The sequence below is a fragment of the Vombatus ursinus genome, unplaced genomic scaffold (genome assembly GCF_900497805.2).
Source record: "Vombatus ursinus unplaced genomic scaffold, bare-nosed wombat genome assembly UNPS02014833.1, whole genome shotgun sequence".
Classification (NCBI taxonomy): Eukaryota; Metazoa; Chordata; class Mammalia; order Diprotodontia; family Vombatidae; genus Vombatus; species Vombatus ursinus.
The window spans coordinates 4,086,822-4,102,498 of record NW_020954611.1 but is presented as its reverse complement, the minus strand read 5'-3'; the positions used below and the strand labels follow the sequence as shown (position 1 = coordinate 4,102,498).

The 15,677-nt window shown below is 35.0% G+C and overlaps 1 protein-coding gene across 4 annotated transcripts in view; it reads right to left on the bottom strand.

The window, feature by feature from the left end:
• The window catches only part of ACADSB (acyl-CoA dehydrogenase short/branched chain), a 45,211-nt gene that overhangs the window by 22,621 nt on the left and 6,913 nt on the right, over positions 1–15,677 (bottom strand). The window contains exons 1-4 of one of the 4 annotated variants that reach the window (XM_027839770.1): positions 15,083–15,170; positions 13,598–13,659; positions 13,093–13,193; positions 7,434–7,640 (exon numbers count right to left, since the gene is read on the bottom strand). In XM_027839770.1, coding sequence (XP_027695571.1) covers positions 7,434–7,640; positions 13,093–13,149 — 264 coding nt within the window. In that variant the 5' untranslated portion in view covers positions 13,150–13,193; positions 13,598–13,659; positions 15,083–15,170. Of the gene's footprint in view, positions 1–7,433; positions 7,641–8,529; positions 8,648–13,092; positions 13,194–13,597; positions 13,660–15,082; positions 15,246–15,677 lie in introns of those variants that run through there. The other 3 variants (XM_027839768.1, XM_027839769.1, XM_027839771.1) reach the window with 3 other exon arrangements.

Sequence of the window (15,677 nt, the reverse complement as noted above, 5' to 3'; positions counted from 1 at the left end):
CCATATTTTAGTCATTTTTAAAAGTATGCAGAAATTATTTTAAAAAACAATGTTATTATTTCTGATAATTATTTTTCACACTTTACCACAATAAATACCATGAGAACTTTAGCAGGAACAAGAAATAGTTGAATTTCAAGTCAAAATAACTATAGTTATTACAAAAAATGGATCAAGAATTTGCATTAGAAGTTACTACCTAATAGCACTGGAAAAAAGTTTTGACTAAAAATATAATGATTTTGATTTTTAATATATATTCAAACTAAATCAACATATACTTTAATATTTGGAGACTTCTATGCAGAAGTGGGAATAGAGGAGAATAGTGAAAATATGTTGAAAAACATAGTTCAGAATGTTAAGAAATAATAGGTCACAGGCTTGAAGACTATACACAGAAGCCTCATACATAGGTAACATGAATAAATTCCACAAAAAGGGAGCTGAGAGGTACTGAACTATGTGAACAGGATCACAATGTGAATGTCAAAGAAATGTAATTGATTTTTTTTTTATTTTAACACAGAAACACTGGGTTACTGATGTGGAATTCATTACTGAATCAGTTGTTTCTTATAGTCAGACTATTCAATTTTTAGAACAAAAAAGCAAAGCAGAAAAGCAGAAAAAGATCAAAGCAGATTATAATACCAAAGCAGAAAAATATAAAATAGCCAAGACATGATAAGCAATTGAGGAAACTATCATTTAACTTATTCAAACAAGTTGTTAATGACAAAAATAGAAATGAATAATTAGACAGACTTGACACAGATGATCATCACTTTCCAAGTAAGTTTATCCAATGTAAATCAATTGTCATAACAAGGTGGCCAAAGAAACCACACAGCCAGCAAAGTACTGAAAATAAAAAGTGAACAAGAAAACATTAACTACTGACCCATATGCTTGCTTTCTTACAGCTCTAGAAAAATCTTTGAGAATAATATACATGAGCATTGAGGGCTTCTTTGATCAAGACATGGAAAGGTACAGGCAGGCTTTTTACAAACAATAATCTGGAGGAGAGCAAATCTTTAGAGTTCCACAACTGACTAAAAGGTAGAGAGATTACAAAATCCCAATAGATTATTAACTACAAAAATAATTTAATTTGCTAAAGAAAAATGCTGCCTCAAAGGTTCTTTTTCAAAGTCCCCTTTGCATGTCAAAACTGTTCAAGATTTCTTAAAGATATAATGAAAGGTAACTTTGTTCAATTATATTAATTATTAATATCCAGTGAGGCACAAAACAGGAAGATGTTACATTTGCCAAAGGTGCTTGCCACCAGCCAATATCCAGTGCAGAGAATGGATCAAAGAGGGTTTTTCCCTATAGAGATCATGGTCTTCAATATGGTGTGTCCAAGGAGAACGAGCACTTCTGGTGTGAAGGCTTGCTCATCAATATTGGTGTCCATCTGCCACCGAACTCTCACCTGTGGCTCCAAGTAACTGTAGCAGGCCCAGCGGCCACATCCTGGCAAAACTGTTTTGGCAAATAAGCTAAACTGGGTTAAGGGTAACCGACAGGCCTCAAACCCATCAGTGAGTTAGGGAGATGTCTACCCCAAGCATGTAAAAACTTCCCTTGGTAGAATGGCCAGATGAGAATAATTTGTTCCAATGGCCACGAAAGTGGCTGAAGCAGACGCTGTGGATCAGTTTGAGTGTGGTCAGACATTAAAGATCCCTAGGTCATCCACTGCATTCCTGGTCGTTGACAGTCATCTTGATTTTTGTCTTGCCACTGGACTTTGATGACTCTGGAAGACAGAGTGAGGCTGACGACTTTGTGCAACTCTGCCTCACTTAAATTCAGTTCACCCAAAAGTTAAGATATCACCCCATGATGTCACTGGTCCTCTTTAAAGATGAAGGACAAGCAATATGGTCTTCTGATGCTTTTGCTTACAGATAACACTGAATTGATTACAAAAATCTCCAAAACAAGGCAGTGCCTCCTTAGCAATATCCATAATCACACAAAATAAATTGGCCTAACTGACCACACAGAAAAACAACTGGACAGTGAATGCCAATTGCCTAGACAAAGATATGCAAATGGATGGGCAACCCATAAAGCTGGACCTCAAGTACCTGTATCTTGGGACAGGCACTACAGATGGATGATGACCTGAGCCCAGAATTGAACGACAGTGGGGTGGATTCCTTTGGGGAAATTGGATAATACTCTTAACCCAAATTTCTCGTTAAAATCAAGGCCATTTTTTTAATGTCAAGATTTTTCTAGCAATTCTGTATGGGTGCAAGTTATAGAATACTATCAGGGACTATGGTTCCTGATGAATTAATTGTGAGTCATCTAAAGGTGCTGGAGAAGTATTATGTACCTCATTATGTATTATGTACCTGAAAATTCCACTGACCCACCATTCTATTTCTTTGGTAGTACCATATTGTTTTAATGATTACTACTTTGTAATATAGTTTGAAATCAGGTACTGCTGAGTCACCTTCTTTCATATTTTTTCATTGATTCCCTTAATATTCTTGACTTTTTTCTTTCCAGATGAATTTGATTATTATTTTCTCCTAGCTCTATAAAATAATTTTCTGTAAGTTTGATTGGTATGGCACTGAATAAATAAATTTACTTAGGAAGAATCATCATTTTTATTATATTCGCTCAGCCTAACCATGAGCAATTAGTAGTTCTCCAACTGTTTAGATTTGTTGTTATTCTTGTGGAAAACGTTTTGTAATTGTGTTTATGTAGTCCCTGGGTTTGTCTTAGCAAGTAGACACCTAAGTATTTTATGTTGTCTGTTAATTTATTTTTTCTTAGCCCAACTCCTTTATTTATTTTACATTCCTTTTAAAAATTATTTTATTTTTAATTTATGGAATAAAACAAGCATTTCCAAAACATAGTATAATAAAACAGATGATTACACATTAAATTGGAAATCTATCATGTCTAACTTGCTATTCCTTTTAAATATATAATAAAGTTATTATGTAAATTTATTTTTTTCTTCCCTTTCCCCACCCTAGAGATGACTACCATTAGATATAAATATGTGTGTGTGCATACATACACACACATACACATATATATGTAAAATCATTGTATACCTACTTCTATTTATCAGTCCTTTCTCTGGATGCATATAGCATCTTCCTTCATAGGTCCTTTGTAGTTAATCTGTGTATTTATAATAGTAAGAATGACTCAGTCACTCAAAATTGTTCTTAATACTGCTGTTACTCTATACAATATTCTCCTGGTTCTGCTCATTGCACTTTTCATTATTTCATGCAAGTCTGTTTTTCTATAATCAAGTTCATCACTTCTTATAGCATAGTAATATTCCATCACAATCATATACCAAAACCTGTTCAGCCATTCCTCAATTGATAGACATTCTAATTTCCAGCTCTTTGACACCACAAAGAGAGCTGTTAAAAATATTTTAAAACCTCTAGGTTCTTCTCCTTTTTTCCCTGATCATCTTTGGAAACAGACCTAATAGTGATATTGCTGGGTCAAAGGTATAGCAGCTTAATAACTCTTTGGGCATCATTCCAGGCTGCTTTCCAAAATGGTTAGATCAGTTCACGATTCCAACAACAATGAATTAGTGTCCCGATTATTCTACATTCCCTCCAACATTTGTTATTTTCCCCTTCAATCATTTTAGCCAATCTGATAGGTGTAAAATATCTCAAGGTTGTTTTAATTTGCATTTCCCTAATCAATAATGATATAGAAAATTTTTATATGACTGTAAATTGCTTTGATTTCTTCACTGGAAAACTGCCTGTTCATATCCTTTCACTATCGATTGGGGAATGACTCATATTCCTATAGATTTGACAAAGTTCTTTATGTATTTAATATGAGACCTTTGTCTGAGAAAACTATCCATTAAAATCTTTTCCCCAATTTTCTGCTTTCTGATCTTGGATACATTTGTTTCATTTGCTCATTTTTAATTTAATGTAATCAAAATTATCCATTTTATGCTTCATTCTATTCTCTATCCCTTGTTTATTCATAAATTGTTCCCCTATCCATAAATCTAATAAATAGTATGTTCCATGTTCTGCAAATTTTCTTGTAGTATCTCTTTTTATATCTAGGTCATGTATCCATTTTGACCTTATCTTGGTAAATGGTCTAAGATATTAGTCTATGGCCAATTTCTGCCATACTGCTTTCCAGTTTTCCCAATAATTTTTAGTTATTTTAAATGGAATTTTTCTATCTCTTGCTGCTGGATTTTGTTGGTAGCACATAGAAAGGCTGATGATTTATGTGGGTTCATTTTATGTCCTGTAACTTTGTTAAAAAGTTGTTAATTATTTCAACTAGTTTTTTTAGTTGATTCTCTAGGGTTCTCTAAGTATATCAAAGAGTGATAATAGATTCTGCTCCAGTCTCTTGTTTCAATTTTGTGTTTCTGTTTCAGTTGTGTTTCTTGTACACAACATATTGTTGGATCCTGGTTTCTAATCAATTATGCTATCTACTTCTGCATTATGGGTGAGTTGAAACCAGTTGCTTTCATAATTACAATTACTAACTGTGCATTTCCCTCCATCCCATTTTCTTGTTTATTTTCTCTTTTTATCCAGTTCCTCTTCTAAAGTCTGATTTGCTTCTGACCAGTGTCTTCCTTTATCCACACTTTTATCACCACTCCCCCCTCCTTCTCCTCTTCCCCTCCTACTTTCCCATTGGGTTAAGATAAGATTTCTATAACAAATTGTGTGCTTGTAAATACATATATGTATGTATATATTTGTACGGACGTATGTATGATCCCTTTGAACCAATTTAGATAAGTGAGGTTCAAGTGTTACTGGCCTCCCTACCATTTTCCCTTTTATTGTAAAAGCTTTTCCCTGAACACTTCTTTTATATGAAATAATTTCCCCCATTCTTCCTCTCCTTTATGCTTTCTCCCAGTATCCATCTTTCTCATCTGTCCATTAAAAAAAATCATCCCAACATGATCAACTCACTCCTATACCCTCTATGTAGAATCCTTCTAACTGTCCTAATAATGATAAGGTTCTTAGGAGTAACATTTATCATCTTCGATCATCAGACAGAAAAGTAAACAGTTTAACTGAGTCTTTTATGATTTCTCTTTCATGTTTCTCTTTTTATGCTTTTCTTGAGTCTTGTATTTGAAAGTCAAATTTCCTATTCAGCTCTGGTCTTTTCATCAGGAATACTTGATAGTCCTCTACTTCATTAAATATCTATTTTTTCTTTGAAGGATTATATTTAGTTTTGCTGGGTAGGTTATGCTTGGCTGTAATCCCCGCTTTTTTGCTTTCTGGATTATCATATTCCAACCCACTTACTCCTTCAATGTGGCAGTTGTTAAATCTTGTGTGATCCTGACTGTGGCTCCAAGTATTTAAATGGTTTATGAGCGCTTCAAGTATTTCCTTTTTATCTGGGAGCTCTGGAATTTGGTTATAATATTCTTGGGAGTTTTCATTTTGGGATCTCTTTCAGGTGGTGATTGGTGGATTCTTCCAATTTTTATTTTACCCTCTAATTTTAGGATATCAAGGCAGTTTTCCTTGATAATTTCTTGAAATATGTTTTCCAGGCTCTCTCTTTGTTCATGGCTTTCAAGTGGTCCAACAATTCTTAAATTATTTCTTCTTAATCTATTTTCCAGGTCAGTTATTTTTTTCCTAATAAGGTATTTCACACTTTCTTCTACTTTTTTCACTATTTTGACTTTATTATTGTTTTTAGATGTCTCATGGAATCACTGGCTTCCACATGCCCAATTCTAACTTTTAAGGAATTCTTTTCTTCAGTGAACTTTTGTCCCCGTTTTTCCATTTGATCAATTCTGCTTTTTAAAGTGCCATTTTCTTCAGTATTTTTTGTACCTCTTTAGATAAGCTTTTGTGTTTCCATAATTTTCTTCCTTCACTCTCATCTCTTTACCCAATTTTACCTCCACTATTCTTATTTGATTATAAAAGTAATTTTTAGCATTTCTAGGAATTCTTTTTGGGCTTGTTTCCAATTCACATTTCCCCTTGAGATCTGCTTGGAACTGTTTTGACTTGTCTTCTGAGTTTGCGCATTGATCTTCCCTGTCACCATAGTAGCTTTTTGCAGTCAGATTTTTTTTTGTGGCTTGTTCATTTTCCCACCCTATTTATTTTGAACTTTATATTACAGTTGGGTTCTGTTCCTGGTGTGGGGTGGGAAGGGAGGGGTGCTGTCGTCCCAATCTTCAGGATTTTTCCATACTGCTAGTATGGAGCATATGTCGGAGCTAGTTCTGGGGGTGTGGAAGTTTGCAGGGCTTCCACGGTGGTGTGATCTGGGGAGAGGTGTGGTCACTCCTCTCCTGGTCTATACTCTGGTCCTTACCCAGGTAGGGTAAGGGTTCTTCAGGACCCCTGCTCCTTCTTGACCACAAATGCTCTTCTCTGCTTTTGAACAGTGATCCAAAAGCGGGTAGAGGTAATGGATTTTCCGAAGAGCATCCCATCCTGTGTTCAGTGCTAGTGAGGGGCCCCCTATAATCTTTATATGACCAGTTGCCCAAGTCCCATCACTATCTCTTGAAGCTGCTGCTGCTTTTCATCACTACCACCTAGTCCTATCATTGGTGTCTTATCCACATGAACTCTGAATCAGCCTCTATTTCTGTGTCGCAGATCTCTCCTCCCAACCTCCTAAATTGTGTTTGGCTGGAAGAATGTCTCACTCTGAACGTTTGTTGGTGCTGCTGCTCCAGAATCTGGTTTGAGGAGTTGTTTTAAAGGTGTTTGGAGGGGAATGTTGGGAGAGCTCGGCTGAATACATTCTCTGTTCTGTCATCTTGGCTCTGCCCCGGAAGATTTAAAGTAACTTAATGAACATCATCTTTTTCAACACAGACACTTCTTGTTTTATGTAAATTCACATCATGCAGAAAAGGACAGGGCAGCAGGAGCCTGCACAAGCCCTGGCTCTGGCTCCCAGCTGGAGGGGGCAGCTTCAGGCAAAGCTGACGCAGCCCTGAGCCAGGACTCCTCTCCTCCTGGCACTCAAGTAGCTCAGACTGCAGGGCCCCAGGCACTGAACACTGAAGCCTCTCTGGCTCGAGGGGCTGTAGAGCCATGGAGGTGGAAGTGCCGGTGTAGCCCCAGGAGGGGAGTTCTGTGGAATGGTCCACTTACATTAAGCGAGAACTTGCTGTATTCAGAAAGGTTCTTTAGTTAATTCTTTAACTAGAAATGGTATTTATATAGAAAACAGAAAATTAAATTGTTTAATCTCAAGAAAATATTTAAGATTAAAAATTAGCTTGATTAGTTTTTTTAAAAATCCTTCACATATAAGGCACATGTTTTAGTATTTGTTCATTTTGAAAAATGGAAATATTCTTAATTTTCGAAAAAGCTTAGTTAATTTGAAAAATTGTCTTAACTCACTGTGTCTTTAGCCAGTTTGGTCAAGTAGGTTGCCTTTTGTTCTTCTGTCCCGAACTTTCTAATCAATTTATTGATTAATGTATTCTGGATGTCACATAAAAGAGATACAGATGCATCAACCTTTGCTAATTCCTCTATTGCTAGGATAGAGGAAAAAGATGAAGCTCCTGTCCCTCCATACTCTGTTTCAGTTTCAATACTCATCAACTGGAGAAGAAAGAAAAATAAATTAATAGCTTAAGATGTGAGGGAATATTTTACAAAAGGAATAAACTTTAGAAGTAAATTTTAACCATTCATGTATTTATATTCTAGAGTTTATACCAATACATCATGATGCATTTTCACTCCACACTGTTTTGCATAACAAAAAGTACAAAAGCCTCCATATCAGTTAAGAAATGTCTCTTTTAAGAGGATGCAATGACATAATAAACTCTGATTACACTCTATTTCTTGGCGTGGTTCAGAAAACCAAAAGAGAAGTGAAAATGTATTCATAAGAAAATAAGAGTGCAGAATAATACCTTAAAATATATTCAGGTGACAGTGTAATAAGTTATAATTGGATTACCTTGTCTGTTGAAATATTTTTAATTCTGATGAAGACGCTCAATATTTTTTTAATCAACAGGTTCCCTTACTGGATAGAATTGAAACTACATGGAGTGAATTTCTCTTTAGGGAGAATTATCTGCATCTTTGTACCTAGCTTACTTTTTAAAAATCTTTGCTAGCTCCACTCTTCCACTTCAACAGTTTGATTCTCCTAAGACGGCAACTGGACAGTCAAAACGAGTATGACTTTGTAGGGTCCAGGTTGTTTACTGCTCAGTGTAATATGCTATGCAGAGTTGTATACTGGACCATTGCCAATCAAGTCATCAGATGACCCAACAATGTAGGGGCAACTTAGAGGCTGTCTGTCTGGGATACTCCGCTCCTTTGCATGGGCTAGAATGTTTAGTAAATGTGTTTGGTAAACTGAATGAAACTTTCATTGCACTTACAAAATTCCTCATTTTCCACTGTCTTAGTCTCATAAAGGGGATTTACTATACAACTCTAGAAGCTAATCTGACAAATAAGGAATTACCTTTGTTCTTCTTAGCATGCCAGCAATTTTTAAATATAAGTAGATTGTTCTTCCTTTTCTCTCCACCAGGTATCAAGATGTTTAGCAAATATCAAAAATGTTTTAAAAGAATTGAAGCCTAACACGTAGAAAGAAGTGTTGTAATTAGCATACTAAAAGTCATTTCTGATTAAGCTGTAGTTGTCACTTTGGAAAATTGGCAGCTAAAAATAAATCATAAATAAATTTGAGATGCTTTGCTTCTACAGGAAAATGACCAGCATCAAAATTTTAAGGCATCACAATAAACAAAAATCCTTTCCTGAATGAATTTATTTGGAAGAAAAAGCCTCACATTTGTCTCATTATTTCAGTATTCCCCAAAGAGACCAGCATGATCATAAACTGAAGGTATCAAGTTAGTAAATTCTATTTCCAATTTACTCATTTCTCTATCACCTACATGATACTGCAAAGATATAGTAGATAGTGTTGGGCTGACAGTTAAGGAAGAGCCAGGCTTAAATTTCTTCCCTAACATATAATAGCTATATGACCACGAGCAAGTCATTCAACTACTATGTGCCTGAGGGAACTCCAAGGATTCATATATTAAGCCACAGAAGGGAAAGGATCTTCCTAGATGGAAAGACCTTCTGCATGAGAAGCTCCTTAAAATGATGAAATCCTAGATCTTTTGCATGCTCTTGTATTTCTATCAGACCTAACCATGGTCTAAGGATCATAAACCTTAGTAATTAGGTTATCTAGTAGAACGCCTTCATTTTAAATATGAGAAAGTTGAAGTCCAAAGGCAAGACACATCAAGGTCATTAAGGTAGTAAGCATCAGGGGCAGCTAGGTGGTACAGTGGATAGAGCATCGGCCCTGAAGTTAGCAGGACCTGAGTTCAAATCCAGCCTCAGACCAAATACTTGACACTAGCTATGGGACCCTGGGCAAGTCACTTAAGCCCAATAGCCTAAAACAAAAAACAAACAAACAAAAAAAAGAAGTAGTAAGCATCAGCGGTGAGATCTGAACCCAGGCCTTCTTATTCCTAAGACATCATTCTTTCCACTGTGCCAGGGTGCATCCTCACAAAGAAAATATTTTCTTTATAGCTTAGCTTATACTGGGAGTACTGGATTCACAACTTTGATCAAAAGACACATGACTGAAATGTTCATCAACTTCAAGTCTCACATATTACAGTGCACATTTCTGTAGTGTTTTATTGTTTACAAAATGCTTTCCTCATAAAAACCCTATGAAGTAGGGTATTTGACTACTGGAAGTGACTAATAATATTGAATTTTACATATTTATCATTATTTTCAAGTATCTGAAGATTTAGAGTTCACAGGATTTAGAAATCGATGGAACTTTATGGATCAGTCTACTTAGCTAGCACACATAATTAAGTAGGCCAATATGTACTAATCCCTTGACCTTTCACTAATGTTGTGATAACTGACGGCTGTCACATACCATGTTAGCAATCGCATAACTGAATTGTATTGAAACTGTATGTAATTAATAACCAAATCCACTAAGTTTGCATTATTAATTTTGGATCATGTCAAATACAACTGAAAAACTTGGATGTCCCTGGATCAAGGCTAATTCCTTCATTACAGATATGAGACTCTGGCCCACAAAGGCAAAGTGACTTTGCGAGACTCTACAGCTATTAAATAGTTGAGCCAGAATCTCAACCTCGATCTCTGACTCAAAAGCAAGTGCTCTTTTCATCGTGCCATGAAGTAAATTACAAATGAACACCATGATGATTACAAAACAGGGTACATTTCAACTTATTTTTCTGCATAGCCTCATTCTAGTCCTCAATCTCTAGTGCAATATATGTAATAAACTGCAGAAGAGTGCCTGGAGCAAGTCGTTGAAGTACTAAAATGGGAATGAGCCCGATGTTTTATTTTTAAAAATTTTTATTCATTTTGCATTTCAACACAAAAAGATAAAAGTTTCCACGTACACATCACAACATGAAAAGAGGATTTGATATAAAACCATAAATCTCCATTTCACACTGTTTACCTTTTTTGAAAAAATATGTAATAACTACTACACATTTTTTTAAACTATCCTGCTTTCTATGCTTACTTGTAAGTTTTCTTTTGTTCTCTGTGCATTTTTGTTTTTTTTCTCTCTCACTCCCCACCCTGCTCTAGAGGTTACCATTAGACACAAATATGTATATATATATGTAACACCATATAATACATACTTCTATTTTTCAGTTCTTTTCCTGGTTCTCTGTAGTTGATTTGTGTATTTATAATACTCAAAATGACTTAGTCACTCAAAGTTGTTCTTGGAACAATATTGCTGTTCCTGTGTACAATGTTTTCTTGGTTCTGCTCATTCCACTGTTCATTATTTCATGCAAGTCTTTCCATGTTTTTCTAAAATCAACAAGCTTATCATTTCTTAAAGCATAGTAGTATTCCATCATAACCATATACTACAACTTGTTTAGCCATTCCCCAATTGATAGACATGCCCTCAACTTCCAGTTCTTTGCCACCACAAAGAGAGCTGCTATAAATATTTTAGAACATATAGGTTCTTTTCTTTTTCCCTTGATCACCTTGGGAAACAGACCTAATAGTGGTATTCCTGGGTCAAAGGGTATAGGCAGTTTATTAATTCTTTGGACACAATTCCAGATTGCTCTCCAAAATGGTTGTATCAGTTCCACCAACAGTGAATTAGTGTCCCAATTTCCCCATATCTCCTCCAACATTTGTCACTTTCTCCTTCTATTTTAGCCTATCTGATAGATGTGAGATGATACCTCAAAGTTAATTTGCATTTCTCTTATCAATAGTGATTTAGAGCATTTTTTTCATGACTAAAATTGTTTTGATTTCTTCATCAAGAAACTGCCTGTTCACATCCTTTGACTATTTATTAACTGGGGAATGACTTGTATTCTTATAAATTTGACAAAGTTCTCTGTATATTTAAGAAATAAGACCTTTACTGAGAAACTGTCTATAAAAATTTTCTCCCAATTTTTCTGTTTTCCTTTTAATCTTGGCTACATTGGTTTTATTTGTATAAAATCTTTTTAATATAATTGAAATTATCCATTTTACATCCATTACGCTCTCTATCTCATTTATTCATAAATTATTCTCCTATCCATGTCTAACAGGTAATAAGTTCCATGTTCTTCTAATTTTCTTATATGTCCTTTTGTAGCTGGGTCATGTATCCATTTTGACCTTATCTTGGTAAATATTGGTCTATGCCCAATTTTTGCCAGACTGCTTTCGAGCTTTTCCAACAATATTTACCAAATAATAAATTCTTGTCCCAAAAACTTAAATCTTCACATTTGTCAAATATAAGGTTATTATAATCATTATTACTGTATACTGTATGTCTACTCTGTGACATTGTTCTACCTTTCTATTTTTTTAGCCAGTACCAGATAATTTTGATAATTACTGCCTTATGGTAAAGATCTGATAACACTAAAACTCCTTCCTTCACATTTTTATTAATTCCTTAGATATTCTTGACCTTTAGTTCTTCCAAATGAATTTTATTATTTTTTTTCTAGCTTAGTAAAATAATTTTTTGGTACTTTAATTGGAATGGCATTGAATAAATAAGATTAGTTGCAGTAAAATTATCATTTTAATAATAATGACTCTGCCTACTCATGAACAATTAATATTTCTCCAACTAATGAAACCTGACTTTATTTGTATAAAAAGTGTTTTATAATTATGCTCATGTAGTTCCTGGGTTTGTTTGTTTTCCAAGTATACCTTGGAAGGTATACTTCCAAGTATTTTATATAGTCTACAGTTATTTTAAATGGGGGATCTCTTACTAGCTCTTCTTGCATGGTTTTGTTGGGATATATACAAATGCTGTTGATTTATGTGGGTTTATTTTATATCCTGTTATGTTGCTAAAATTATTGTTTCCAATTTTTTTGGCTAGGCAATGGGGTTAAGTAACTTGCCTAGGGTCACACAGCTAGTAATTGTCAAGTGTCTGAGGCTGGATTTGAGCTCAGGTCGTCCTGATTCCAGGGCCAGTGCTCTATCCACTGTGTCACCTACCTGCCCTTGTTTCCACTAACTTTTTAGTTGAATCTTTAGGACTTTCCAAGTATGTCATTTTGTCATCTGCAAAAAAGAGTTTTACTGCAAATTTACATAAAGTGAGAACTGTCTCTACATTATTTTATTAAGGTAAGTAGAGAATCACCAATGTCTAAAAATCTCCTCAGAAAATACCTAAAGAAATTACATCCCTTCTCTTTCAGTTAAATATTTATAGTGCAGAAGTATTTCTACTCACAAGATCATTCTGACTTTTAAAGTTTTTCTTGAGTAGGAAAATATAAGGCAGGATCTTGGACTTAAAGAGAATGAAAATAATTTTAGCTAAGGAACATAATGTTAAGTACATGATTGCTAAATTTCCTGATTTTAAAAATATGCATGTGTTTTCACAGTGGAATGAGTTTAGCTTTGAAACAGAACAAAAACATGAAAAATATACGTATGTGTTGTATGTGTGTGTATATACACATACCCCTTGTTGAAATAATCCTTCTATTACTGACTTGTCCACTTGTGAATTTTCATCCATTGCTGTCACGAAAGGAGCAACTTGTTTCTCTGCAAATTTTTTAACTGTAAGGAGGAAAAAAAGAAAATCTACTCATCTCTTAAGAGATTATCCCATTAATAGAAAAAAAATAAATATTATAATGCATTATCTGGATGAATCAAATACTAGGGGGATTCCCCACCTCCAAATGTTTGAAACTATTTTATGCTGCTGGCCACTTCTTCCTGCATTTTCTATCCTTTCTTTTGTTTTCATGATACTACTCTGTTGTAGTTAGCTTCTAACCTGTTATTAACCCTTCCTGGTTTCTTTTGTAGATCATCATCCATGTCCCATCATCTATATTCAGTTGTATCCCAGGACTCTGTCCTGGCCCCTTTCTACTTGTCTCTTAATAGTCAATCTCTTCAGTTCCCATGGGGGTTCAGCTTTCACCTCTATGTGGATGATTCCCAAATCTACTTACCTAGTCTTCTTCTTTCTCAAGCTACAGTTCTGCATCACCAAGTATCTACTGGACATCTCCACCTGGATGTATCATAGGTATCTCAAACTCAACATACCCAAAAGGAACTCTTTATTTTTCCCCAAACTCATCCTTCCTCCCAATTTCTCTGTTAAGGAAACCACCATTCTTCCAGTTATCTTCCAGTTTATAACCTAGGAATCACGTTCAGGTCTTAACTTTTATTTACCCTTCATGTCTTTGTTGCCAAGTCTTGCTGATTCAACCACTGCAATAGCTCTCAAATCCATCCTCTTCTGTTTTTTCACACCACAACCCCTCTAGTTCAGACACTCACCACCTCTTACCTGGACTACTGAAATAGCCTCCTAATTGGTCTCCCTGTCTCTCGTTTCTCTGATCCATCTTTTATATAGCTGACAAACTGATAGTTTGAAAACAGAGATCTGACTATCTTGCTCTCCTGCACAAGAAGATTCAATAGTTCCCCATTGCCTTTTGGATAAAATATAGACTTCTGTTTGGCATTTACATACCATTCACAATTTGATTTAAGCCTAACGAGTAGAGAGGATACACTCCACTCTCCAGTCAAAATAACTTACGTATTGTTCTGGGCATCCTGCATTCCATCTCCAGCTTCTGTCTCCCACTCTTGCAAAGTTCTCCTTCTTCACCCTTGCCTTGTGGAGTCCCCAGACTCCTTCAAGGCTCAGTTCATGTGCTGCCCCCTTTATGAGCCCCTTCCAGGTTCCTTCAGTTATGTCCCCTCTCCCTCCTCCTAAGGCCTGTATATTTATTTTACACATATCCTACATTAACTTATCTGTGAATATGTTGCATCCCCCAAGAACTCAAGAGCAGGGCCTGTCACTTTTGTATCTGCATCCCAGAGTCTTGCTCAGTACCAGGCACATTGCAGATACTTAACGAATGTCTGGTGATCGCTTGATACAGTCTCCTTTTAACTTACAGAAATTATGATACAAAGTGGTAGAAATGGGAGAAAATTCCTACTATGATAATTTGAAACTTCACAGTATGATAAAAAATAAGGATGTCAGCATAGTTGAGCAAATAAGAAACACATTACCATATTAAAGAGAATCAAGGAAGAGAATAATGCACCTAATGGTAAACTTCCCCAACAGAGATTCTGACATTGTATGTTCTATGGATTATTAAATACACTGCAATTTCTTAAACATAAACTAATTGGAGTTCTAGCATAAAACTGCACAACCCTCTGGTTTTAGAATGCATAGCTCAATAAACCTTTGCTAACTAACTTGATAATAGCATGTTATTGTCTGGAGGCCTAGGACCACCAAATTCATTTCAGTTCTGAACCAAAAAGTTTTTTAAATTTTTGTTTTAAAGATTTAAGAAACCAGCCCACAACACCTAAGATAACTACTAGTATTGTTGTACAAAGTTTAATTATAAAATTAACATATAATGGAAAGTTTAAAAACAAATACTTACCCATGTTTTTAATCATCATTTCTTCTTCTGTAAATGTGTGAAGTGGAGCAAATGTTACCTCACCGTTTGATATGTTATACAAAGCTTCTGACTGGGAAGATTTTAAGAAACGAGGAGGAGTCTTCCAAGAGGATAGGCAAGTCAAGAAGTTTCTTCTCAACTGCTGGCACCCCCACAAAACAAAACAAAAAAGCTTAAATTAAAAAAAAAGTTTATTAAAAGAATTCAAGTACACATTACCTTAAGAATATGTTTTTCCTCTCTTGACTAACCTATTTCTCAACACAGAAATGAGGGAGCAAAAATACAGTTTTTGTTACAATGTTTTGAACAGAAACACAAATTAGATCACTATTTTCCATTTTTACTCAAACTAGTATGTTATTTAATATAAACTTTTTCCATCCATCATTTTTTGCTTTCTACCATGTACTGTAAATATGATGGTGGGATACCTAATTACTGGTAAATAAACTTTTCTAAAAAAAAAAAAGCGTATTTTTCAGGAAATAAGTTTCAAAGCTTTGTCATTTTGCATGCAAAATTTCTATTAAAAATTTTCCTGTCTTCTTGCATAGTTTAATGTTCTGCTGAT